General features: G+C 38.0%; 1 protein-coding gene across 1 annotated transcript in view; it reads left to right on the forward strand.

Moving 5' to 3' along the window:
- Nucleotides 1-26,787, forward strand: part of LOC140229119 (uncharacterized) — a 32,668-nt gene extending 5,881 nt beyond the window's left edge. The window contains exons 3-18 of the mRNA XM_072309385.1: nt 556-1,839; nt 6,133-6,209; nt 9,923-9,991; nt 11,257-11,322; nt 12,679-12,799; nt 14,861-15,071; nt 15,720-15,873; nt 17,657-17,688; nt 19,340-19,451; nt 20,685-20,788; nt 21,102-21,201; nt 21,718-21,871; nt 23,106-23,190; nt 23,461-23,619; nt 24,459-24,627; nt 25,827-26,787. Coding sequence (XP_072165486.1) covers nt 556-1,839; nt 6,133-6,209; nt 9,923-9,991; nt 11,257-11,322; nt 12,679-12,799; nt 14,861-15,071; nt 15,720-15,873; nt 17,657-17,688; nt 19,340-19,451; nt 20,685-20,788; nt 21,102-21,201; nt 21,718-21,871; nt 23,106-23,190; nt 23,461-23,619; nt 24,459-24,627; nt 25,827-26,042 — 3,113 coding nt within the window. The 3' untranslated portion in view covers nt 26,043-26,787. The remainder of the gene's footprint in view (nt 1-555; nt 1,840-6,132; nt 6,210-9,922; nt 9,992-11,256; nt 11,323-12,678; nt 12,800-14,860; nt 15,072-15,719; nt 15,874-17,656; nt 17,689-19,339; nt 19,452-20,684; nt 20,789-21,101; nt 21,202-21,717; nt 21,872-23,105; nt 23,191-23,460; nt 23,620-24,458; nt 24,628-25,826) is intronic.

Here is a 26,787-nt window from a genome sequence, read left to right on the forward strand (position 1 = left end):
AAGCAGGAATAATGCGGATACGATAAATGTTATGTGTTTCTTGTTAAAATCCTGGGAATAGAATGAACTGTTTTCGGGATTTCCCCCTTCTGTACCATTTTTTTTTTCTGTCGTATTACGTGAAAGTTTAGGGGTCCCTGGTTCGAATCAAGTTAATGCCTATGTCCTTCTGTCCCTCTTGATTCAGGTGTATTAGTGGGTACCAGGCAAAGCAAGGGTAATGATAATAATGGCAGGACTTTATGTTATAGAGCAGTGGCAATAATGAATGGGCTATGGTGGATAAAGAAGACCACAATTATCATTGCTATCATCAATATCTTTATTATGGAGTGATGATTCTCTCTGGATGTACCAAAGGATAAAATGTTATCCTTGGAGCGGTTACACAATTACACGAAAGCGATGGATCGCCTTTTGCGGCATGCATGCATTTAGTACAGGCTTGGAATCGCTTTTGATGGTTGAGACAAGTATTTCAGTGCAAACGACTGACTGATTTTTGTATAATTTGATGTTTTTTAGTCCTCTTTTTTTTTCGTTGTTTTTCAGCAGATTCTGAGTCGATACAGACGTCTTTCAACTACAGTGGAACAAGCTTTGCCTTCAGCTTTCTGGCACATGAAAGCATAGGGACGCAAGCCATGCCCGTGATCGAGATCGTGCCGGCTGTGACGGAGAACACAACCGTCGAAGTTGGTGTTGCCGCCATCAGTTACAAGACAATTTTCACCTTGCAGCCGGGAGATTCGAAGAGGTTGAACTTGAACCTGAACACCTCCGATCTTTTCGGGAACAAAGATGCAACGATTGTTGTGAATTCCTCCTCACCGGTGGGAGTCGCCGCCCTAGTGATGCTGTTACGACCCTCAGCCGCTTTCCAAGTCATCCCGGAAAGCCAGTGTGGGACTCATTACGTTATTATGAGCCAGAGGTCTATAACAAGAAAGTCGTCCCAATTTACAATCACGTCACACGCAGATGCGAACAACATAACCATTGACTCGTTGAAAGATGTATTTCACTGTAGAAGGCCGGCGGAATCGAGGACAAACATGGTCGTCTTGTTGAACAAACATAAAACAATATTCTGTGAGGGTGTTAAGGCCGATTTCACGGGGACCACAATACGCTCCACCTATCCCGTATCGGTGGTAGCTGGTAGCAATAGGGTTCGCCTTTCAGAAGGTGGACACAAAGGGTACATCATCGAACAGATGCCACCTGTGACGTCATGGGGAAATAACTTTGCAGTAGCACCTTTCGCGAAGCTGGCTCGCTCCAGCTACGAGCTGCGACTGTTGGTGCCACAGGGTAGCGTTGCCGAGGTGACCATGCAAGGAGCAAACTGGACAAGGTCCATCCTTCTGGAAGGGATTGATCACGTTCGGAATTTCAGTGAGGTCATCGAAATTTCTTCCAATCGGTCCATACTGGTGATGCAATACATGACAGGCCAGGCGAATGATGACAGGAGTGACCCGAGCATGTTCCTGGTCCCGCCACTGAAGCACAATCAGCAGCACGTATTGGTCGAGGTCTTCGAGTCCTCCCTGAATGAGAACGTTGTCAACATCATCGTCGAGTGCAACGAGACGGACGGTTTGCTGGTTGATGGCCGCCACATCCTGGATAGTAACGTGATCGCGAGATTTAATGGTACACGCTATTGTGGGCTGGCCGTCCAAGTGGACTCAGGAATACACTGCTTTTCACATGGGGGCGCTGATTTTCACGCAGTGCTCTACTCTTGGAAGATTAGGAATGGACAGAACTCGTATACCTTGTACGCTGGTCTCGGAGTTCCTGTGGATTACCCAACCTGTATACCCGAACAAGGTATTCATTCTTAACATTTTTTTTTTGTTCTAGATAGATCCCTTCGTCCATTGTCATCTCTCTCGATTTAATCTCATTCATTTTATCATTTGCATCCAGAGTCCATTCTTGCCGCTTTTATTCCGTCATATTCATGCTAAGATGGTGGCCGTACCATGTGATACTGCACATTTACCTGTAATCTGCTGCCTCTGTGATTAGTCAACCTGAAGGAACTTTAAATAGCTTTAACTGTTGAAAAAAGACAGCCGTCAACTTAAACTTTGTTTTATTTTTTTTTTAGATACAAAGGAGGAACTTTGCAAAGTGGATAAGACTCTTGTCGTTCAGTCGGATGTCCCGAGTTCGAATCCCATCAAGTGCTTATGTCCTTAGACATGATTTTCTGTTTTGACCATCTTGTCCCTCTCGACGAAGGTGTATAAATAGGCACCAGGCGTGATTATAATGGCGGGACCCTCTGGTAAAGAAGTGACAACACCCAACAATCATAAGAATACCCTAAATAGAGAAGACTATATCCTTATCATTATATTGTGATGCAACGTATGAACTTAAAAAAGGACCTTGCTTCATGTCTGTACCCTGCCGTACCCGTCCACAGCGCAGTTTGCGTGTAGAAATGTATCTTGTATTTTTCTTTCTTTCTGTATTTCTAGCAGGTGAAGCTTGATTTTGATTTGATTTATTTCTGCTTAATTCCGTTACATCAGGTATGATTATGTACATGTCATTTATGACAAACAGTATGTCGACACATAGTTTTTTAGTACATTTATACAAGACAAATACAAACAGCTTATGGAACTTAAACAGAACGGTCTCCAAAATAAGCCGAGGCTTGACGGTATGGAGACTATATGCTTACCTACTCTGGATAGAATAGGGAATAGAGAAAGAGAGAAATAGGGAAGGGTAGGGGGAAGAGGGAAAGTTATAGAGTGTATGTGTACCACTCCAACTACTTCACAATAATAGTAATGACGATAAATACAATATGATAATGATATTAAAGTTTACACGTTCAGTTGCCTTTGCCGGAGTAATGACCGAATATGCACTATGAAAATAATAATGTGTGAATACAAAGTATCCTATACATATTGTTATCTGATATGGAATGAAATATATCGTGCTTATTTTATGTACGCAGTAATGGTAAGGCACCTCGTACACATACATACACAAGCTCATATAATATACATGATGTACCTATCCTATACATACATATATATTCATATTCATAATATGGATAGATAAATACATCGATATATGTATGCACACATACATGCATCATGTACCACGTACATACAATAAAGGAATCAGAATGTTATCCTGGGGAATACTGCTAAGGAGGTGAAGTTTTACAGCCTTCTTAAATGAATACATAGTGGTCATGTTTTTAATTTCGATGGGAAGGGAATTCCAAGTGTCAGGGCCGGAGTGTCTGATAGAATGACGCGCGAGTGCGGTTTTGGGGTTAAATAAATGTAAATTTGTGGATTGTCTAGTTGGATAAGAGTGAATCTCTGAATTTGACCGAAATGTTCTGTTGAATATTGGAGGCAAGAGGTTTGACTTGAGACAAAACATAAATACAGCTTTTTGGAGAAAATTTATGTCATTTATCTTAAGGGATTTAAGCTGGGAAAACAATGGGTCGGTGTGATCTCGAGAGCGTGATCGACTGCACACTCGAATTGCTTTTTTTCTGTAGAAGTATACGGTCTGTGTTACATTTGTGGGTTGCCCAGATAATGTTGCAATACGATATATATGGTAAGATTAAGGCATTATACAGGGTAAACAATATACGAGTTGATAAAAAATACTGAAGCTTAGTTAGCAGGCCAACGTTTCAGGATATAGGCAAAATGATGTGTTTTACATGATCATCCCATTTTAGGTTTTCATTTATATACACACCGAGAAATTTATTAGATATTTTCCTTTCAAGAGATATACCATCAATAAACAATTCATATTCTGGGAGATCAGCTTTATTACATTTAAAATGAATGAAATTAGTTTTGCTTAAATTAAGTGCCAGTATATTACTTTTAAACCATGTAGATAATTTCGGTAATTCATTGTTCAAAGTAGCAACTACCTGGTTTAGGTCAGTATGTGAGTAAAACACATTTGTATCATCAGCAAATAATATATACTGCAATATAGATGATGCGTTTGAAATATCATTAATGTAGATTAAAAACAATAACGGCCCTAAGATTGAACCCTGGGGAACTCCACATGTTACAGGTAATGTATTGGAGGATACTGAATCAAAGGAAACAAATTGTTTTCTACATGACAAATAGTTTTCAAACCATGTAAGTGCAATACCCCGAACCCCGTAATGTCGTAGCTTATATAATAATATTTTGTGGTCAAGAGTATCGAATGCCTTGCTCAGATCCATAAATATACCAATTACATGTATGCGATCTGCCAAGGCACTGGATACTCTATCAAATAACTGCATTAGCACGTGATCAGTAGAATGATTGGTTCGGAAACCGAATTGATCAGGATTGAAGAAATCATTCTGACACAAAAATCCATACAACCTATTATATACAATTCTCTCGAGTATTTTGGAGAAACTAGAGAGAATGGAAATGGGACGGTAATTAGTTACACACGTGGGATCATCTTTTTTATAAATCAGTATTACTTTAGCAATTTTGAAGGAACTTGGAAAAATTCCAGAAGGAAGAGATAGATTAAAAATATGGACTAAGGGAGACAAAATACTACCTATAATCTGCTTAAGTAAATTAGTGCTGATTTCATCATGACTGACAGAATAACTATTTTTAAAAGCGCGAACGATTCTTAATATTTCAATAAAATCAGTTGGGTTTAGGAATAAGGATGAATCTATTGGTTGTGGCAGAAAATCTGCGAAATCACAATTACTCTTATCGATTTTAGAGCCCTGTTGTGGCCCAATATGCAATTGCTTTTGTTGTTTTGGTTATTGTTGATGAGATGTCTTCAAGTATAAGTTCTATCATGGTAAAGAAAGTCGAAATATGTTGAAAGATAGGCTGTAGCACTAAGCAGTAGGTATAGACGAGCTATATAGCATGCACCCTCTGGAGTTGCGACATGGTGCATGCAGTATCTGTCATAATAGCAAGAACGAATTCCTTGCCAGGCAGTACCAACCCTTTGACCGATGAGCCTAACCTTTTGTGTAGCCTTCTGATACAATCAAATCTATTTGAGAGCATGAGAATACTTCAGTTGAAAGGGGAAAATAGGGTCGCGATGTTTACTAGCTGATAGTTATAGAGGAACTGCTCCTACAATTGCCCAGGTGCTGAACTCCATAGCATGACGGACAGCGCATGGGTCAAAAGATCCGTGTTTGTTCTTGAACGCACTTATACCATGGACCTACTAGGTCCATGCTTATACACAGGATAAGGATGCACATGTTTGTACGTTCAGTACATTGATATGTTCTTCCCTCTCATCTAACTACGCCATTAATTATGAGCTTTCTGGTTCTAAAAATAGCAGGAAAGAGATAAATGGATATTATGAAATGTGTGGGAGGACATCAACCTACAATGTTGTCTATAGTTCCCATAATAAGTAACCCACAGCCATAGACATGGCTGGTGCAAAAACACGGAAAGTGAAGACACATTTGCATGAAAAGAACGTTGTGTTGCTGTTGCTAGTAAAAGTTAGTGATAGCAGTGAATGGTATGGCGTTACTGTGTCTATTGTTCAGCCCAAGTGTTACAGGAGAATGATGTCACAGATAGAATACGAATAAAGACGATCCTGATGATTTTTCTGGAGGTGGGGCTTAAGAGGGTCCAGAAAAGGTCTTTAAAATATGTGCAAAGATATATGATGCATATTTTCATGAAGTGTTTTAGTGATTAGACTATATGTACAGACCAAAAAAGCATCAAAAGAAGTCAACCTCCATTTAGATTGCAGGAACCCTTTAATGAGAATTATATTCAAGATATGCAACCGCACTCTAAGACTTCCTGGAAAATACCAGGGTATTAGTTGTATAGGTTAGGTATTCATGACATTGTTCATTATGTGATGAGCATTTATGCAGTTTGAAAGAAACAGTGTTTGTTATGGAAGGCGCAGTGAAGTGGTCATTGGTTTTTAGTCGGTGGAAAAAAAAAATCACTTTCATGAACACCAAGAACAAAATGTTGATTTTCTCGCGTTCTTTTTGTCTCTTTCCTTGGTGTACGTATGCCTACGTAAATTATTTGAATGAACTTTTTTTCTGACCAATGCTTCTAATAGATATGATGATCAACCCTGAACCGACAGAAGGCGACACACAAAGCTCTACAATCCTGCTACGCAACGTTTCTAGTGATGTGAGTTGAACATATTGACATAGTAGGGATATGTACAAAGTGTCCCACTTTTGATTCTTAATAATTCAAAACCTATATATCAGATAACACTGTCATTGGCATGAGTGATAGCTGAATAGTGTGCAATTTTGTTGAAGGTGGTTTAAATATGAAAGCATAAATCAGTTTCATGAAATCCATGATTAATTTCACATTTAGGTTCCATATTTTGCTCTATTTTCAACCCTCTGTACAAAACTTTCACTTTGCACAGGGGTCAATGGGTGTGTATGGGAGTGTGTGGTTAACACCCTGACAATGGTCCTGAACAATGGCCAGGGTTTGAATGCTTCATTATTTATTCATGAGAAATTCCACTATCACAACTAGTCTTTATTCAGCCTCTGGCAGTATCTGTGTAAAGTCAAACGCCTACATATACTGTCGTTGAGTCACGACAGTGCTCTCCCTACTTCTGAAAAACGAAATTACAATGAATACCTTCTGTTCTGTCGTAAACATGGTGACAGGAAGCAAAGAAAATCAATTAGAGTATACACTTGTGTATATGGAGCCTTAAATAAATCTATACTGTGAAACAAATCGCCCCAATGAAAAATGCTGCTGAACTCTTTACCAAAAATTATCTCTTTTTATCGAAAAAGCGACAAATTTGTCAGACTATTAGTAGACAGTTGTATTGAAATGAAGAACTTCAGATCATATGTTTATCTATATCCCAAATTTAGTGATATGTGAAGCAAAATTTGAAAATGATTGTCACCTGGAATGAAATGTGGTGTTTGCAAGCACATGGAAACATGTGCTTACTTTTTCCATGTACATGCATTTTATCCTTTACCGTGCATGAGTTCAGACGAACAGTGCCCAGGGCAATCCACATGAATTATTGTCCCCGCCGAACGAGTTCGAGCAGGGGACTATGAAACGGGCTCCGTACGTGTGTGTGTCCATGTGTGTGTCCGTGTGTCCGTGCGTCCGTCCGTGTGTCCGTGTGTGCGTCCGTGTGTGATAAAAATGTTCAATTTGCTGCTTCTCTGTCATTTATGAGCCGATTTTGATTCTGTTTGCTTTATATGAGAGCACTACATGGGAGCTTTCAAACTTCTACACAGAATTTCAGTTGTGACCTTTGACCTTGACCTTTGACCTATATTGTACATTTTGCTACAAAATGCTACTCCTTCGCCATTTCTAACCCGATTTCGATTCCGTTTGCTTTATGTGATGGCACTAGTGGAGGGCTTCAAAACTTCTACACAGAATTTTGACCTTTGACTTCTTTGACCTTTGACCTTGATTTTTTGACCTGTATTGTACATTTTGCTACAAAATGCTACTCCTTCGCCATTTCTAACCTGATTTCGATTCCGTTTGCTTTATGTGATGACACTAGGTGAGGGCTTCAAAACTTCTACACAAAATTTTGACCGTTGACTTCTTTGACCTTTGACCTTGATTTTTGACCTATATTGTACATTAGCTACAAAATGCTACTCCTTCGCCATTTCTAACCCGACTTCGATTCTGTTTGCTTTATGTGATGGCACTAGGTGAGGGCTTCAAAACTTGTACACAGAATTTTGACCTTTGACTTCTTTGACCTTTGACCTTGATTTTTGTCCTGTATTGTACATTTTGCTACAAAATGCTACTTCCGGCGGGGACATATATTACGCACCGCGTAATTTCTACTTTTCCTTGTTGATTAAACATTCATGTGCCTGGGAGCGCGAGACTGACGCCTAGTCAACAGGTGGTTCAGGCATGTCCATTGTTCAGGGCCATTGTCAGCACACACTCCATACACATCATTGGTTCCTGTGCAAAGTTCAATTTTTGTACAGAGGGTTAAAATTTTACCAAGATCTGAAACCTTACTTCAAATCAATCTTAGATTTAATGAAACTGATTTATGCTTTCACATTCAAATCACCTCCAACAAAATTGGACACTATTCAGCTATTACTCATATCAATGATAATTTTATCGGATGAATAGTTTTTGAACTATTAATGATCAAAAGATTTTTTTGAAACACCTAGTATATGATATATATAATATATATATATATATCGCACAGTGTAGAGCGAAATACGTATTTATTTTTATCGTATTTATTTATTTATTTATTTATGTATTAGTTTGTTGATATATTGATATATATAATTATGTTTTTCTCTTCGGGGTAGTACCAGCGCAAAGTGAAATCAGCGAAGTGACGTTGACGAGCAAAGGAATATAGAACACACAAACAGAGAAACGAACACACAAACAATGTGCAAACAGATCGCAAAATGTCTGGAAACTGGGCTATCAAGGCTCACCTGGACCATTTTTTTTTTTTTTTTTGCTCCCTGCTGGACCTAGATTTGCTGGTATATTCATAAATAATAGTATATCGTATATACGAATCCTTTGCGGTTCACTTGGTCACGTGACATACCAAGCGTTTGAATATCATATTTCTCATACACAGCTTACAAAATACACTACCCGGATAGTTACCGATTTCGTTACACTCTTTCTGATATTACGGTATTAAGATGACTTCGAATCGCACGTCATATCGTTGATAGTTTCAATACACATGTAATAAATAAAGTTTTAATGACACATTATATTAGTATGACTTTCGTGTAAGTTCGTGATCATTTAGATCACTAACTCTTCGATAAGGCAGATTCACTTTTTGTCATCATCCTTATCACTCGGTATCAATCAAACCTTTCAAATGAAACTAATTGTTCAGAAATAACTCATCATCCTTTTCTTGTTTTTAACAGCAATATCGACATTAAATAAAGGGTTGTATATTGTATAACCCTTTTCTCCCCTTTTCTCTATATGGACTTATACAATCTTATGTTTTTTATGTTTCCTCTTTGTTACCGTGTTTGTAACTTGTGTTGTTGTTTTTTATTTTTACTCAAACTGTATTTTGTACGTGATGCAGGGCCCCTTGGCAGAGCAGTTCCGAGTGAGCTGAAAGGGCTACCCTGCTATTAAAAAAACTGAATAAATTAATAAAAAATAGACAAACCAAAGACTCCCCAATTTTGACTGCATAATATCTTCATTTGATATCTTTCCATGTTTTTGCTTTATACTATTGCTCATAAAGTTACATCATTTTTTTAAGATTGAACATTTTGTTTTTTATGTATCTTGTAGGCGAAACAATGTTTACATCGTGAAACGATATTTATGAATGTGACCTTGCGAAACCATGATCCATTACCTTTAAGAAAGCTCTCTTTTTTCAAAATGACAACCTTATTAGTGGTAACCTTTTGACCGCATTAGTGTGTATTTTATCAGGAGTCTAGTATCTGTCACACTTGATAGGAACAGCAATGTTTCTCAAGAAATAGTCATCATAGTCCCCCACGTTGTGTACGCTGATAATTTATATTCAACCTCTGTATTCCATTACATATTTATTATCATGTGTGTGTGCGTGCGTGTGTGTATGTGTGCATGTGTACGTGTGTGTGTTTGTCTGCGTGTTCACGCGTTGCATTAATAAATTTAAGAGTGCTGTCCAGCATGCGAACTGAATCTCATGTCGTTCCCCCTTCAAATGACGTGTCTTCTGCGCATGCTCAAATGGAGGTTGTGAACGCACATCCAAACAACCCTCATCTCTTCATTCGCTGAACATGACTCTTGACCTTGGATATGAAACACTATCGTGGTTTCGTTTCTCTCAGGGGGTCGATGAATTGAAGACTGCTCTAGGAGGGAGCGGGAATTCGGACGAAATCAGCAAAAACGTGACGGTAAAGAAAAAACATCTATTCAAAAGATTCGTAGGAGCATTTTTTTCTTCATTGAAGAAGCGTGTAAATATGATAGATACAAATAAATCCCAGGGAAATGATATCCAAAGAATCATGGACGCCGGTAACTGTAATTTTGACCAACCACCAACATGTATAACCTAAATTAATGTATCTGTATTTTGAAAATTGAACTTGTTCGTAAAAGGATATCACAAATTTATTCTTTTTGTTATTGTTGTTTTAAACTGTATACATTATTACTTCAATGTTTATGGAGTGGTAGATAATAATAAACCAACGGAAATATGTATGTGTAACAATATAGACAATTGGACAATTTTTAGACAATTATAAGAATTCATTCGAATGTCATCATTAAAAATATATTGACTTTCACTTTATGCGTATGACATAGCGGCTCCGTTCACTCATCACTTTTCGTCTTCTCATTCGACATTGTTTTTTCTTCCTATTTTCCACCATGTTATCAGTTCTTCTTCATCTTTCTGTCTTACTTTTCCTGTTCTAGTTTCTGCGTTTCTGCATGACAGCGACTTAGTGGATTTCTCTGGGTGTTTGTCTAGGGGTAGTTAGGTTTTTATCTGTAGTTTGTGTAATTCTTGTTGTTAATTTAGTCTCATGTGTTAAGTAGAAGATTAATGATATAAGATGTTACTATATGTTTGGGGGAATGCACCCTACAAGCTTTGCTTCTTCAGCATTCCTCCCCATCTCCTGCATTTTCGTGATTTCAGATTTTTTTTTTTGGTGCTTTTTTCTTTTTCACCTTGTCATTTGTATATCTATAAATTCCACTTGTCATATTTTGTAATATTCACAGATATATGTTTTTATATTTTATGTGGAAGGAAAAATGTATTTACAAGTTCTGTTAGAGATTGAAAAAAATAAACGAAATAAAAATAAATGAAATATACAAAGAATCATGGACGCTGTAGCTGTATTTTATTTTCTACTTCCAGCGTATATAGCGTAAATTCATGTTGTCCCTATCAATTTTTTACAAAACGGAACTTGTACGTGAGATGAATATGCAGAGTTATTTCTTGTATGTTTTCTTTTCTTTTCTTTTGTTTTGTTTAATTTTGATCATGTTTTCTGTCCTGTAAGGAACGCAGCGCTCACAGCAAATACTAGCAAATTAAGAAGGTGATGCAGACATCAGAAGAAACTCTTGCACTGCTAATTTTTGTTCTATTTTTCTTTTGCTTTCTCAAACTCGAATACGGCCTCCCTTCCAGGCTTTGGAGTTGTGGAACGCAATTCAAGCTGTTAAAGAATCAGGGAAACTATGCAAGAATTTGACGGTAATAAGCGAGTTATCAATGCAAGAAATTCACCGTAATGTTACAATTCTTTAAAAAAAGACCTTGATTTTAAAAGATGAGAACAATAAAGGGATTTTGTACTTGGGGGCAAGCATGCATCCTGGTGCCTAACCATTGAGACGCCACCTGCTACAAATAAGAATTGTTTGTGTGAGCAGTATTTTAATTAACATTCTATTGCGTAGAATAGAGAGGCCTTGGTCATAGTTCTCATGGTTCTTATCATCAAGTGTAGAAAACATTCCAAAGATACTTCAAAGTAATAACTTTCTCAAAATTTCTGTAAATCTTTAGACTTTCCGTTCTATTCGTGTATGCAGTATATTTGTAACAGGGCTCGCGTGAAAAGCAGGCAGCTGAGGCCTGAATGTGACTATACCTGTTCATTTTTTGAATAAAACTGAATCAATAGATGCTAGATTTGGTGAGCCCCCGGTAGGAACAAATTTTGAGGTTTGAACGAGGAGTGTAATGGTAACTTCTTGGTTTGCCAGAAGTTTGCTTATACACGTACAATCATGACGGTGTAGTGTCATTATACCGTCCTTCGATCTCCAAAATATTAATCTGTGTCAGTTGCCAAACTAATGTAACAAATTCACGTTACCGTTACTTTATCTATCTATTTTTCCCTCCCTCTATCTGTCTATCTATTTTTCTCATTCACTCTTCGTCTCTCTCTCTCTCTCTTTGTCTTTCCTTCTCTCTCCCTCAATCATGATGTTATGGTCGTCATTTATCATCCTGTACCCTGGCACATCAGTGTCAAGTTTAAACTCCTGGAGTATCCAGTCATTTAACCTTCTATCACAGTTTTGTTTGCATCTCTCGTAGAGCGGGTTTTTTTTTTTTTTTTTTAATATATTTCGGTCTTCGGGTAGTCCTGAAAGTGCAATGATCATTTGTCATGCGATCACTTTTCGGCAATAACGTGATTAATCATCATCAGAACAGTGCCAAAATGTCGGTGATTTAGTCTGACATACCTTCGTAGAACAAACGTAATAATTTACCCCCCGCTTTGTAGTACGGCATCTCTTGTTTTCCCTCCCCCCTCCCCCCTCTCTCTCTCTCTCTCTCACTCCCTGGTTAACCCATGCAAGTGTATTGAAATTATTAAAAGTCATGGGCATAAACATGGCAGGAGGCGGTTTCGGATGTCGTATCTTTTTCTCGAAAGACCACACGCGCAGTAGGTGACATGGGACTAAGGGAGAGAAGTGCGGAGCAATCTGAGAGAGAGAATTTGTGCTTCATTTCTAAGATACAAGTGAAATTTATAAATTTGAAAGTAACGTGCAAATAACCTTTTCTTCTTGCTTCGTTGAATTCTAGTACATCACTTCTAACTTTGCCGCGGACGCTGCCCTGGCGTTGGAAAATCTGGCCCTCGATCTTGCCCGAGATATGATCAACCGCAATGAATCTTCGCTGGTCCGAGACTTCGGGGTCGCAGGTATGAGCAACAATTAAAAACATCATCATCATCATCAACAACACCAACAACACCACCACCACCAACAACAACAACAACAACAAAAACAGCGATTTGCCCTTCGCAAGTGTGATTTTTTTTTTCTTCTAAAGACTGAAAACACACCACCACCATTTCTGTTGATTTCATTATGGTCATTATTATATCATTATTACACATTTATCTCTACCACTAAAGCTATGTGTTCATTATCAATTTATTCAAATCTATTTATCATAATTTATATAATATTCATTTTATTAACTATTTATTTCTTCTCCAATATTGACAAAAGGCACAATGGAGCATGGAATATTACACAGGTTCAATATGTAGAAGAGTATATAGAGGACACTGTTCATGAAGCTGGCCTTTGAAGTGTAAGAGACCCAGGGTGCTCAGCTCGTGAATTCAGTCAGTCTTTGATTTGATTACGTAAAAGCTTAATGAATGCCTAAAATGGCAATTTACACATCACACTGCATCAATGTGTGAAATCTGTTCAGATTTCACGAGAATAATGACGGTTAAAAAGTTTGCCGCGCAATAATTAAGATAGCCTTTGTTTAGAAGACGCTTTTAATATTAGCAGCGGATAAGGGTCGTCAGGTTAGATAGAGTGAAACCTACAGGGACACATCAATTAATCTTTGATTTGCTGAGTTTAGCTGCCAGCTCTGTTGAACGAAGCATATAATTATGCTAATATAGACACTTCACCCCAGTGGCCGATGACTGAATCTAGCCAATCAGTGGGCTGAAGTGACAATAGTAACATAGTACAATAGTGACAACAGTAATAATTTAAATTATTCAGAGACTGGAATTGTTCAGCAGGAACTGTGAACGGGTCGGTTGTCTCCCGGCTCATGACTAGGCGTTTTCACATCAGCCCGATAAAAATCCAAGCTCGAAATATTTTCCGCGATTGCGAATTAGAGCGCTATGTCATTTCTTATTCACATCAGCCCGAAGAGGGGGTAGCCCGAATAGTTAAACATTTTGAAATAGCTAATTCGACAGCTGAGTATGTGCAAACAGCATCAGTAATGTGTGTGCCCTCTCAAAAATTCCTCATGATTTGTGTGCAGCTTGCCTCGATCGATCGGGTCACACACGGTAGGCATGATGGGATTCATCGCGCTAAGTTCTCGAGTCGTTTTCACATTATCAAATAGCGCGCTACTATCCCGCTATTTCAGAAATTTCCCGAGTTGGAGTCGAGAAATTTTCTCGATCAGAGCGATACAATTAGCGCGCTAATTTGTGTTCACCTTATCAAATAGCGCGCTATTTCGCTATCGGGAAAATTTCCCAAGTCAGAAAATAGCGCGCTATTTCGAAACATCGAGCTAATGTGAAAACGCCTATTAGTAGATCTCAAAAGGCCCTCGCGGCAACGCGCTTGGCTTTAGGTGACACACTGCCCCGATCTTGAGCAAAGACGGACATATATTATATGATGAAGAACATTTTTAATTCGACTCTCGTCGTTTAAACTTCCTGTCATTTGTGAGGGCATCCTAAGCCATCGTATGAATGCCGATGGAGTTTTTCAGGCTCCGGTGGCGACTTTGTGACCGGCGGCGAAATCTTTGGCAAACCCCAAATAGCCCGAAGATCTGGCGAAGGTTCATTTCATAATAAAGATTCACATCTTCGTGTGACTTCGAGTGTGGTTCGGGAGTCATCGTATGACCTTCTGTAGGCATCGCATTTGCTTCCAAACTGCGTGTAAAATTGAAACTTCCCTTTACGTTTGGTCATCTTGTGTCGATTTCGGTACAGTGTGACGTCACACTCAGCTTGGCTCGTGCGAACACCTTTAAAAAACGCCTAAAACTAGGCAAGATCACAAGCTAAGTTCTAGGCAGTGAAGTTTCGTAAGCATGTGTATTTAAAAGGAACATTATACTGGGTAAGCATGTGTACTTAAAAGGAACATTATACTGGGTAAGCATGTGTATTTAAAAGGAACATTATCCAGAGTTGGGCGTGCCGGTAATTTTCTGTCTGTCTGTCTGTCTCTGTTCTGCTACAAAGTGATCAAAATCAAAGCCCTGACACTAACAGCAAGCGATACAGCAACACACGTTTCCACGTCTGATGACCCGGATTCTTCCGTTGTTGAAACTCGCGCCTCCTTTCCATTGTCTGTCATCAGAGAGATGAAAAGCAAGGCTTTGGTATCGATCTTGTTCCGATCACTCGGCGGCATGATCGATATGTGTACCGTGGCAGCAGATGTGGAAAGGTAAGCACATTCCATGAATCAAAGAGTGATCATTTTAACGATATAGGAATTTTATCTCCTCCTTTAAACGCTGCCGAGACAAATCACTAGTAAATGCAACTGCGCAGTAATTTGATGCGATATGCGACATAGTTACACTTTATGATGGCATATGAAAGAAAATGAGAGTGGTTTATGGCTAATAGTGGATTAGGTTTGAATCTGACTGACATGCAAATTACATGCATGGAGGCACGAAAGCGATGGTTTCAGTCCTCTCCTGCTATACGTACTGAGAAGAAAGTACACTGTACTTTGCGTAAGTTCACAACCAATGGTGTGAAAGGATCCAAAACGGGCGTCATGTATGCAACAAAAAATAAGCGATGATATCTGCAGCCTACAAAATATATATGTTTCCATATATATATACACACACATCTATTGTAAATACTAATATGTAAATTTGGAGCTTTAAGTTCATTCTCATTAGATGAGTCACAACTCACTATAAAATAAATAACGCTTGATATCATAGAGATCTTTACTACAGGCCACATCTTCTCTAACATCTTCTGATGATTGCTTAGAGCATCTTCAATGACAGCATTTCAAAGAGATTGTGGGGAAGAATAAAATATTTCCTTGTTTAACTCTACTTTTTAACAGCTCCTCCGGAAACTCCACGTCCAACGGTGTAGTAGGAAGCGAGGTTCTCAGCCTGAATCTCTACCCTCCAATCTCCACTAACATCACCTTCAATGAACCTGTTCAAATGGATTTTCCGCTTCACCGAATGGAGGTGAGATCGAATCATCAACCTATAGTTTTAAACACCAGTCCTGCTCCCAAGAGAAATATCGCATACTTATACAAGATGACATCATAGACAGAAAAGTTGCTTCTTCTTCTTCTTCGTTATAGAAGACCTTATACGCTTTGAATGGTTATTGGTGTGTAGCCTATTCTCTTATTTGTTCATGTGCAACTCGTCTGGACAAAGGAATAGACTATAGCTGGTCTGATGGAAACATATATATTTTCTGTCTTTACCATTATTGATATCTTAATGAAGACATCTTAATACCAGCAACGTACCTTTAACACCATAAGTGGGTATTTTTCTGACAAGACTGAAAAATCATAAGCGTTTTATTACTATTATTATCATTATTATTATTATTTTTATGATAGTCTTGATAATGATCAAAACAACACATATTGCAAAAACATTTCTTCACGCTAGCGCAAGTCGTCGTAGATTCAGATATATTGTTGAATTCATACTCAAATAAAAATGCAATATCTATTACGCGCATTGATATAATGGTAATGATGATGTTTTGTCGATATAGACTTGTACGCGTACACGTCGTATTGCAGTGATGACGACCAGGTTTGCAAGTTTGCCAAGTTAATGAATTGTGACAGTTTCTTGCAAGCGATACCATGTTTCAGTGATGGGGTACATTGGTCTCACTTGGTCGCTTTTTAATGGAAAAAGCCGCAAGCGAGGAACGCGACGCGAAGTCAAGCTTGTATGAGTATACAGTCATGTTTTTTCTCTTTATCTTACTATCCTAAATTCAATTTGGTACTTCAATATTTGCGGACAATGTTTAAAGTCAGGCAGACTCGCACGTAGCGAAAGTGCGACAACATTTTTTGTCAAGACCAAATTATAGATGGAATGTTATTGGTCTTCTGGTAGCTTGATCCTGGCATGAAGAAAAAAAAAAGAAGAGTGCGAAAGAAAATAGACTTTGACATGTCACTGCTTTGAAAGGGAGCTAAGGGCTTAGATTATGATGATGTTGTGAAACTCTGGCCATGAATGTGATCGAAACAAATGAAGTACATCGAGGCATAATACAATCTCTTGTTAACTAAGCCCCAGCAAACAGCGACAACAATTCTCTTGTTTTGCCCTCACACACAGGAGGATAAAGGTCAAGGAACACAATTTCTTCTTTGGTCTAACTTCTTTTACTGACAGGATAACTAAAGGAAGGAAAGAAGGAGACTGCAGAGCATACCCACCTCATCAAACTTTTGTATATATTTGTTTAAAAACATTGATTGTACCCAATAGAACTTGTAAAAAGACATGAAAGAAGAAACTATAAGCTTACATGAGGCGAGTTGATAATTTCTCTCATATAGCCTTATTCCGACCAGGGAGGTACCTCCCTGTTCCGACTTATTAACTGGGCAATTTGCATTATGGGGACACACCCCTTGGTATCCCGCATTAAGTTTGTCATATTTATCACGTTGTTACTGGAATATCCGACACAAGTCCTTAAACATTCAAGAAATACTCCAAATACTTCATAACCCCATGTAATCATTTTTCTTCCTTGAAAACAGACTGTAAGTTGAGAATTATTGCTTGTGTGCACGTATATTTTCAAAGTCACATCAGGGAGGTGAGACGTCTCACCTCCCTGGTCACATCGAGACGCCATATTCCTACAGAAAGATGAATACAATTTGACTTATTTTGGCTTGTGAAACAATGCAAGGGGATGGAATGCTGGTAGATACATTGTGATAATTTTCTATGCTGATTCTAATTTTGACAGATTTATGGACTCAACAGGGACGCTCTGTGTTCGTTTTGGAACTATGACATAGGGTAATGTATTTCATATCACAGCGATTATTTGAACCATGAAAATGAGAAATACTGTGGTATCAGTTTGGGGTGCAATCATAACTGCGGAGAAATGGTTAATCTGTTGGAGTAGTGTTTAATATACCTTGCACAGAAAGAGAAATAAATACCCGACTACTGAGTTACAGTGCGCAATACCTGAATTCTTTCTTAACTTTTAGTTTTTTTCTGGAGCACCGAAAGATGGGAGCAAGAACATTCTAGAAGAAATTGTCCTCATGACTGACAACTTTTTTTTTATCATAAAAGTCTCTGTACAAGAAGACAACAGTCTGACATGGAGTTATAACCTCGTACCTCGCAAATTATGACTGGTACCTGGCGTCCTGCAGCGGGGTAAATTGTAGCGTTACTTCTGATTTTAGTTTGGAAGACCTCGGGTTGAGTGTTAAGATCAAACCTGCCAGTGCTTTTGTCGCCACGTTCCCTTCCATACCGTGTCCTGGCGGCATCAAACTGATAACCTTTGAACGCGTCGTATTTCCAATTTCATGAAATATGTTTGCGACGAACACCCGACCGGTTCTCGACTTTCATGTTGTATCTATCACTTTATGAGCCAAAAAGTGCTCCCCTCCTCTCAATTTCATGGATTTTCTGTTTCAGTAACTGTTCCCACGTGAAAGATAATTTGACATAAATATGTCCAATTAAATACCAACATTGAAAGAAACTCGAAAAAAAAAAGCAGCGAGAAGGACGAGATTTATGTATCCTGCATCAAGTTATGTTTACGATGAAAGTTTCAACAATTTAATGTGACATAACATTTCGGGACTGTTTCACGGGACTGTGGGGTTATGTCCGGAAAGTGTTGTTCATGACATTTTTATTCACAATTATTATAAGTTCTCAGAAATATTTTCGTACTTGAATATAGAATACATACTTTGCACTAAATTTGACTAACATACAATAAATGGTTATCTAGTTCGGTCTCCTAGAAAAGTAAATCTCTTCTCGTTGTCGGACCATCAACGAAGTTACAAATTTGTGTCACATTCTAATTATCGCTCATATCACTAAGTGATTTATTGTTATGACGTTTAAATTAGATCACCATGCATGTATACCGAAACTAATGTTTGGAGCTGCCGCAGTTGTATTAACATGTAAGCCTTGTGTGAAACCTAATTCTTAAACTCAACCTTACACATAGAGCAAAAAAAAAAAAGAGTAAATAATAAAACAAAACAAAACCCGAATTACCTGTAAATGCTTATACACCTTTATATACAGTAACTCGTCTGATTGTCTTGAACATTTAAAATGACTTGATTTTAGTTGGGCATTTAACATAGCTATTGTAGAAAGAGATGGGACATACATCCACCCCATCCCCCCCCCCCCCATTTACAGAAGACGGTTGTTTAAATATATGAACCATTAAATATTGGTTGGCTCTATTGAAAACTATATGTACAAGCATAGTGACAACGTTGATGTAAACTCGGTGATAAAAAGAATGCATCATTTGAACAATTTGAAAGGAAGCTGTACTGAATGAGCGTACCAACTCGTGCCATCGCAGCATTTAGGCATTAGAATTTTGTTCATCTGTCTTTTGTTTAATATATTTCCATCGTTCTTTTTTTTTTTTGAAATCTCACAGTGCATGGTCCCAAGAGGGCTGTGAAGTTGACTTTTCTAACGACACACACGTTCAGTGTTCCTGCCGCCATTTGACAAATTTCGCCGTTCTGATGCAAGTTGCCAACATTGAGGTCAGTTCGTGTCAAATAACCTCTGTGGTATTCTCCTCAGAGTCCCTATAGAGCAGCTACGAATTGTATCAATGTATATTTTTGGGTTGAACAATGCCCCGCTACTTTCTTTAATTCTTTTTCATCCATTATTTGTTGCGACAATCCCAGAATAACAGACGAAAATTGCGCTCCGTCTTCTCCGGTTGCACTACAGCAACGGTCACGTCTCATTTTGCAGTCCCCTCTCGGGGGAAAACAGATCAAAACACTTAGAACATGTCGGACCTTTAATACTTGGTAATCACTTTAAATAGAAAGAGGAGAAAAGTGCAAGAGGGGAATTATTTAGAAACGCATTTAACAAAAGAAGGAGAATTAGAGACGGGAAGACAGAAAGTTTGGACAGCGAGAGAAATTTAGGATGGACAAACATTTTGAGAATACCCTCCGGAAACACAGGCTGTATATTCTCTTTCAAATATAAAAAAGGAGAAAATATAAGCTCCTTACCACAAGAAAGGCACAAGTATACACCCACGACGCCGTCTTCCTGAGATACGCCACATCTGGCCTCCTTACACTACATACTGTATTTCCTCAATTTTGTGACTTGAAGTAACTTGTTTTCAACAACTTCGCAATGTCGCGCAGACATGAACACATGCGACAAAGCATTTGCTTATTGATGCCTGCCTTTCTTTTTTTTGAATTTTGTTCACAACATATAAGATAGCATGTTTAGTGTTTGGAGTACTATATACCGCATTGTAGTATAATGAAGAGAAAATGTCAATCTACCACTCTGATAAATAGCATTACTCTTTGTCCCCATTGCCCATCCTAGCTGTTACAAATGAAAATGAGTAGAAAATGATTAGTTTGCTGGGCAAGCTTCATCTTTTAAATACTCCTAACATTCGTTTCACAGTCAGACCTTTGGGTGGAATAAACAAAACTACGTTCACTACACACCTTGCTGTTGCCCTTAAACTATTAATACCGACGTTTCAAACGAACCTTTCTGGCTTGCTCGAAGGCTCCAGGGTCTACAATGGGGGTAATTGGATCGGGTACAATGAGAGTATCATAGATAATGGTCTCAATCCATATACAAGATAAAAATCGTCTCTTAAGTTTAAGTTTCAAGTTACTGCATGTAATTCGTTGTTGGCTGTGTTGGGGAAAATTACTGTTGACATATATCATGTAATCCATGTACGTGTATATCGCTTCGATGTCATAAATCCGCAGCTTTCGGCTAAACATGATGCCATCTCCGATGTCATTTCAACCACTGGCTGTGGACTTTCGATAGCGGGCGCTCTTCTCACGATCTGCATTTATCTCTTCCTCAGGTACGATTGTATATTTTGTTCCGTATGTATGAATAATTAATCTAACGAACATTGTTGTAATATGTAATACAATATACAGTGATATATAATATATATCAATGAAATCATATCTTCACACGAGATCCGTGTAGTTTCCATGCTCCCAGATATTCAAAGATTTTAAATATTATCAGTCCTTATGTAAAAATAGTCACTCTTGGCATATACTTTCCTAAAAGAAAGGTGAAAAAGCAGAATTGTGAACCTGTGACCGTAACGTGCGTTTATGCCATGAACGTTAAAATGTTCACTCTTCTGGACATTCCTCTTGTAGGCTCAAATCCGATCGAGTCTTGATACACACGAATTTGTGTGTGGCGGTGGGAGCAGCGCAAGTTGTCTTTCTCTGTCTTGACGCATCCTTCAAGTCACAGGTGAGAAAAGTTGAACGACTCGGTGTGAATTACATAACTCCATCCTGCCCTTCAGTCATTCTATAATTATTTTCTCCATTAATGAGATATTTATTTTGATTAATCACTACTGAAAAGGTAACATGCTCCTTTGGAGCGATGTATGACGTCACTGATATTTCTTTATGCATTTATAAAAGAGTGTCAACCATGATCAGTAATTCGCAGCATGACTTTTGTTTGTGATCTTTCTCCAGTCACAAATACCAATCAAATTTTTGAGTGAATTTAAAGGGATTAACAATATATCTTGGCTTATATTCTTTTGACTTGGCAACCATGTTTGTTTACGTTTTCAAATCAGCCGTGGTTGCCAAGATCGATTTATTTTTCCCTTCCAACCATCACTGCACAATGGTCTATTCTCCGTGCGTTTGTTTCATGTCATTGAAATTTGACGTTCTCGTTTGCGCGTAGCGTGACCTCGTGAATTAACCGCTCGCCACTCTCATTTCTGTCTGGTTGAAAAATTGCAAGGTTGCGTGCACGGTCGTGGCCACTCTCCTGTACTACTTCTACATGGCAGCTTTCTGCTGGATGCTGATAGAGGGCGTCAATTTGTATTTGAAGGCCGTGATTGTCTTCAGCAAGCCGGGGAGCAAAATGCGAATTTACCTGACCATTGGATGGGGTGAGTTGTTTACAACTGTTTGTTATTGATTGTTAAACACAGAACCAAAGACTTCACGGCACTTTGTCTTGTCTTGTTGTTGTTGTTGTTGTTGTCGTCGTCGTCGTCGTGGTTGTTGTTGATAAATACAAGCTCCTTTAAACAGCCCTGTCAAATTTACAGATGTATTTGTATTCTATTCTATAGTGTCTTATATACTTCACAAAGTGAAACACAAAATTCAAACTAACAGACGCTATTAACAAACATACCCGTGTCCTCTTCATCTCTGTAGATGTTGCTCTCTCTCTCTCCCTCTCTCTCTCCCTCTCTTATATACATACATAGTACTCGTACACACACACACACATATACAGTATATATATATATATATATATACATATATAGTAGTTTATACTATGCTTATGATTATGTATACATATACATACATAATATGAAACATATATATATCATGTATGAATACATCATGTAGATATATACAGTATATTATACATGTATAATATTTGTAACATATTAGTAGCAATTACACAGAGAGGGAAATGACTGAAGTTCAAGATTATGTACCCAAAGGCACAATGTATTTCTCAGACCCAGAGTTAGTTGTGACTAACATTACTGTTCTATTAACAGATGTTAAGCATTGAAAAAACGTTGCTATTTCATGTTCATGACTGTTTCCAAGGAACATAATTCTTATAATTCTTTGCTTGATTTTAAATCCATAAGTTCAAGTTGATTTGATTTGATTTGATTTATATTTTCTTCAACATGATTCATACATGAATCAGAATTCTTTCGTAATGTCTTAGAAAACATCAATATGTAAATTACCTCTTGCATAATTCAGAGGAAAATTGATTCCATTACCAAAATATATTGTATTACCCGATTTGCACACAATTATCTAAGAAATTATGCAGAAGAAGGACTGCCACTATCATTATTATTGTTGAATATTATGGGCACTGCCATTCTACTATCAAGTGCTACCAAAAGTCGGTTTTGGTCCTTTTAACTCTACAAATAGCATAGGAAGCAGGGAACGAAGATAAACAAAATGATTTATAACAGAAAATGGAAGTTTTAAAGTAGTTACAATTGAACAGTATTGTATATGTGTTTAATAAAAACTAAACTTGCTTTGTCAATTTGATCAAAGTATTACAAGCATACTTTGTCCCCTGTGTAATACGTTCTTTCGTCTGTTTTATTTCTTTTTTTGTGCATCATTTAGGATGTCCACTTATTCCTCTTGTGGTCATTCTCGGATACTACCGTGGTCAGCTTGGGGATGACGTCACACAAAAATCCGACCCTTTGTAAGTATGTGTGTATATATATATATATATTTTCTTCCGTCACACACACACACACACACACACACACATATATATATATATATAATGTATATTTACATACATATACATGAATACGGTAGAATACACATAAGAAACTTGAAATGCATCTGACGCTTTCGCCAGCATCACACAAGACAAACGTAGTTTCCTATAATTACAAGTACATTGGAGAGTAGTTACTTCGTATGTCTGAAGTTCCTTTCTGCTGTTTTCCCAAAATGTAATTTCCAGATGCTTCCTCCGACCCGTCGACCACTCCATTTGGTTCTTCATCGTCCCCGTTCTCAGCATCATCATGCTCAACCTCTTCCTCGTTGCCAGGGTCGTGTGGGAAATCGTCAAACTCGCTGGAGGCCCTCACGTCATCAACAATCGCATTACGCGAGCGAAGTAAGTCATACCCATATTTTGTGTGTGTGTGTGTGTGTGTGTGTGTGTGTGTGTGTAATTAAATCGAAACATTTTTAACCCCATTTACTCACATCGTGTCAAAATGCTGGAGTTCGCTTGTCAGAGAACTCTGGTTGGGGATTACTAATTGGAGTTCGTTGTATCAAAATGCAGTGAAACTGATTATAATCACCATTACTATTTTATTGAATGAACGACGGAACGAGATCACTCAAACTACCAAATAATTGGGAGTAAGTAGATCTAACAATTCAAACGAGTTCGTTTCAGCTTAATTTCAGTGAAGTCTCTCCAAGTAAGGTAAATATACTTCTCCAGTCATCGGAGTTTTTTTTTTTTTTTTTTTGGGGGGGGGGGTGCGATATGCTTTTGTCTAGGAGCACAAAAGCTGCTGCCAAGGGAATTGAACACTCTAAAAACACAAATGTTGAATTAGCATTTAAAAGGGCCGAGGAGTGACAGCATTTTCAAAGTGTTGGTTTTCCTGCTAGATTCAACATTTAAAATGCTATCTCAAAAGTTGGATGCAACACTTCAAAAATGCTGTCACTCCTCGGCCCTTTTAAATGTTGATTCAACATTTGCGTTTTTAGAATGAACCTGGAACCTCATCACGATTGACAGTCAATGACTTTATCCACTGAGCCACAACGACTTCTCATAGCTACATTTTATCAATCACACGCCAACTTGCTGAGCAATTGGACAACGAGAGGATCACAAACATGACAAGTCGAGATTTGAGATTTTTTTCATCATCACACAATGGTCCTTGCACAAGATGATTGAATATTCACCTTGTTTGATTCTTCCATCAGACACGGCGTCAAAGCCTGCGTCATCCTCCTGCCGGTAATGGGCCTCACCTGGCTGTTTGGAGTGCTCTGGATGAACGGAGGCACAGTGATTTTCATGTACCTCTTCACTGTTTTCAACTCGCTCCAAGGCGTTTTCATCTTTATCTTTCATTGTCTCTTGAATTCCGAGGTTCGTTAGTGAGAACTTTCAGCATGGCAGCGTTACTTTGAAAATCATTAAAGGACAAGTTCACCTTCATTAACATAAGGATTGAGAGAATGCAGCAATATTAGTAGAACACCTCATTGAAGGTTTGAGGAAAATTGGACAATCGATGCAAAAGTTATGAATTTTAAAACTTTTGTGTTGGAACCGCTGGATGAGGAGACTTCTAAGGCTCGTGATGTCATATGAGTACAACAGTATAAGGAAAATGTAAAGAAAATTTAACATATTTTCACTTTTTTCGCATAATAAAAGAACACTTGACTTGCCTCTTTCTAAAGGCAATGGGAATAACATTACCCATAACATGTGTCAGTAACGAGTCAAGGGAATGTGTACTTTTTTCAAAAGATGAAATTTTGTGAAATTCTCTTTATGTTTTCCTTATATTGTTGTACGCATGTGACATCATACACTGCAGTAGTCTTCTCATCCAACGGTGACTGCACAAAAACTTCAAAAATTCATAACTTTTGAACGGATTGTCCGATTTTCCTCAAACTTTCAATGATGTGTTCTACTAATATTGATACATTCTCTCAATCCTTATGTTAATGAAGGTGAACTTGTCCTTTAAAACGTTACGATAACAATGAGAATATTCTATGGATTCGTCAAATACAATTAGTAAGTTATTAGAGCATCACAATGTGATATAAAGATACAAAGATTATCAGGATAAGTATATAGTCTTTCAGGGCTGCCAACTCTCAAGCATTACGCGTGAAACTCACGAATTTCTCGCATTTCTCACCCTCTAACCCTAATCTCTGGAAATATCGCTGTTGGGGGCGTTACAAAACATAACAATACACTACATCCTAAGCGGATAACATTTCTGTACTTTGATGTAAATATTTTGGCAGTTTTTCATGAGATAAATCTACTACCATTTCAACCCAGGAATGAGTCTTTCAGTGTTTTGCAAAATAATAATAATAATCATAATAATAATCATTGACAAAAGAGGATAATAGGGATCTATTTGCGGGAGGGGCGTGAAAATAAAACTCAAAACGGTCCAAAACGGGAAGTAGATTACACCAGAATCTGATGGTCTTAAAAGACTGTGTTTTCTTTTCGAGGAAGAAAGTTAATTTTGTCATTTTATTATAGACGATGGCTCTGAGTGTTGAAATAACTTTTGATCCCCTCCACTTCAGGTCCAACACGCCTTCCTCAAGAAGAAGGAGAAATGGCTGTACTCGCTGTCCTTTTCCCGCCGAATCACATTCAATCTCCGCACCTTCCAAAGCGACGACTCGAGGAAGAGACAACAGAATGGCGATACCAACAAATTGTCAGCCGCAAACCCGCCAAACAACGGCCGCTCTCCTGACAACTGTTCCATCCCGGTGGAAAAATTTGCCAAGTTATAGTCAACACTGATGGATTCCTGAATATTCAAACGGAGTCCATTTTGTTTTGACAGTTGGATAAAACAAAAGAAAAAACTCATACAAATATGTATTATCAATGTCTTTTGATATCATCAGATAGAACAGAAAATTACTTGTTGCATATACAGTCGACTTCATCTTTAAGAGTCTAACCAAAGGTACCGACAAATCCTTCGTCTTGCGTGGATTTCGACTTACACGATAGAGTTAACACAATGTTCATATCCATCTGAGTTTGCCGATTTTTCGAATTGTGCAAGGTTGACTTTAACCGAGGTTGACGATGACATGTTTTGATTTAGAAGCAAATGCAGCATCAGCTCGGATTCGTACTTTCAATACACATCAGTACTCCCTAAATGGGATTTGAAGGGAAATTTCATGGAAGATTTTAGGAAATCTGTTCAATCTATATTTTACTCGATAGAGCGAGACTTGGCATTGGTAAACCAACGCAGTGTAAATACCAAGTTACTCTAAGGTGGTGAAAGTCAGAAACATTCCCAATCGCTATTGACTTCATTTTTTTCAAATAAATATTAAAAAACAAACAATACAAAACATAACAAATAAAAAAAAAAAACTGAAACACAAATTGTCTCTATTGTCTCGATATACTCCGTCATTTATGATTCTACTTAATGTGTTCTAATTACTTCCCTTTTGTCGACGTTAAAATTGCTTGCCAACATAGCGTTTCTGACTTTCTTCATTGATATGTGGG

The sequence above is a fragment of the Diadema setosum genome, chromosome 5 (assembly GCF_964275005.1).
Source record: "Diadema setosum chromosome 5, eeDiaSeto1, whole genome shotgun sequence".
Lineage (NCBI taxonomy): Eukaryota > Metazoa > Echinodermata > Echinoidea > Diadematoida > Diadematidae > Diadema > Diadema setosum.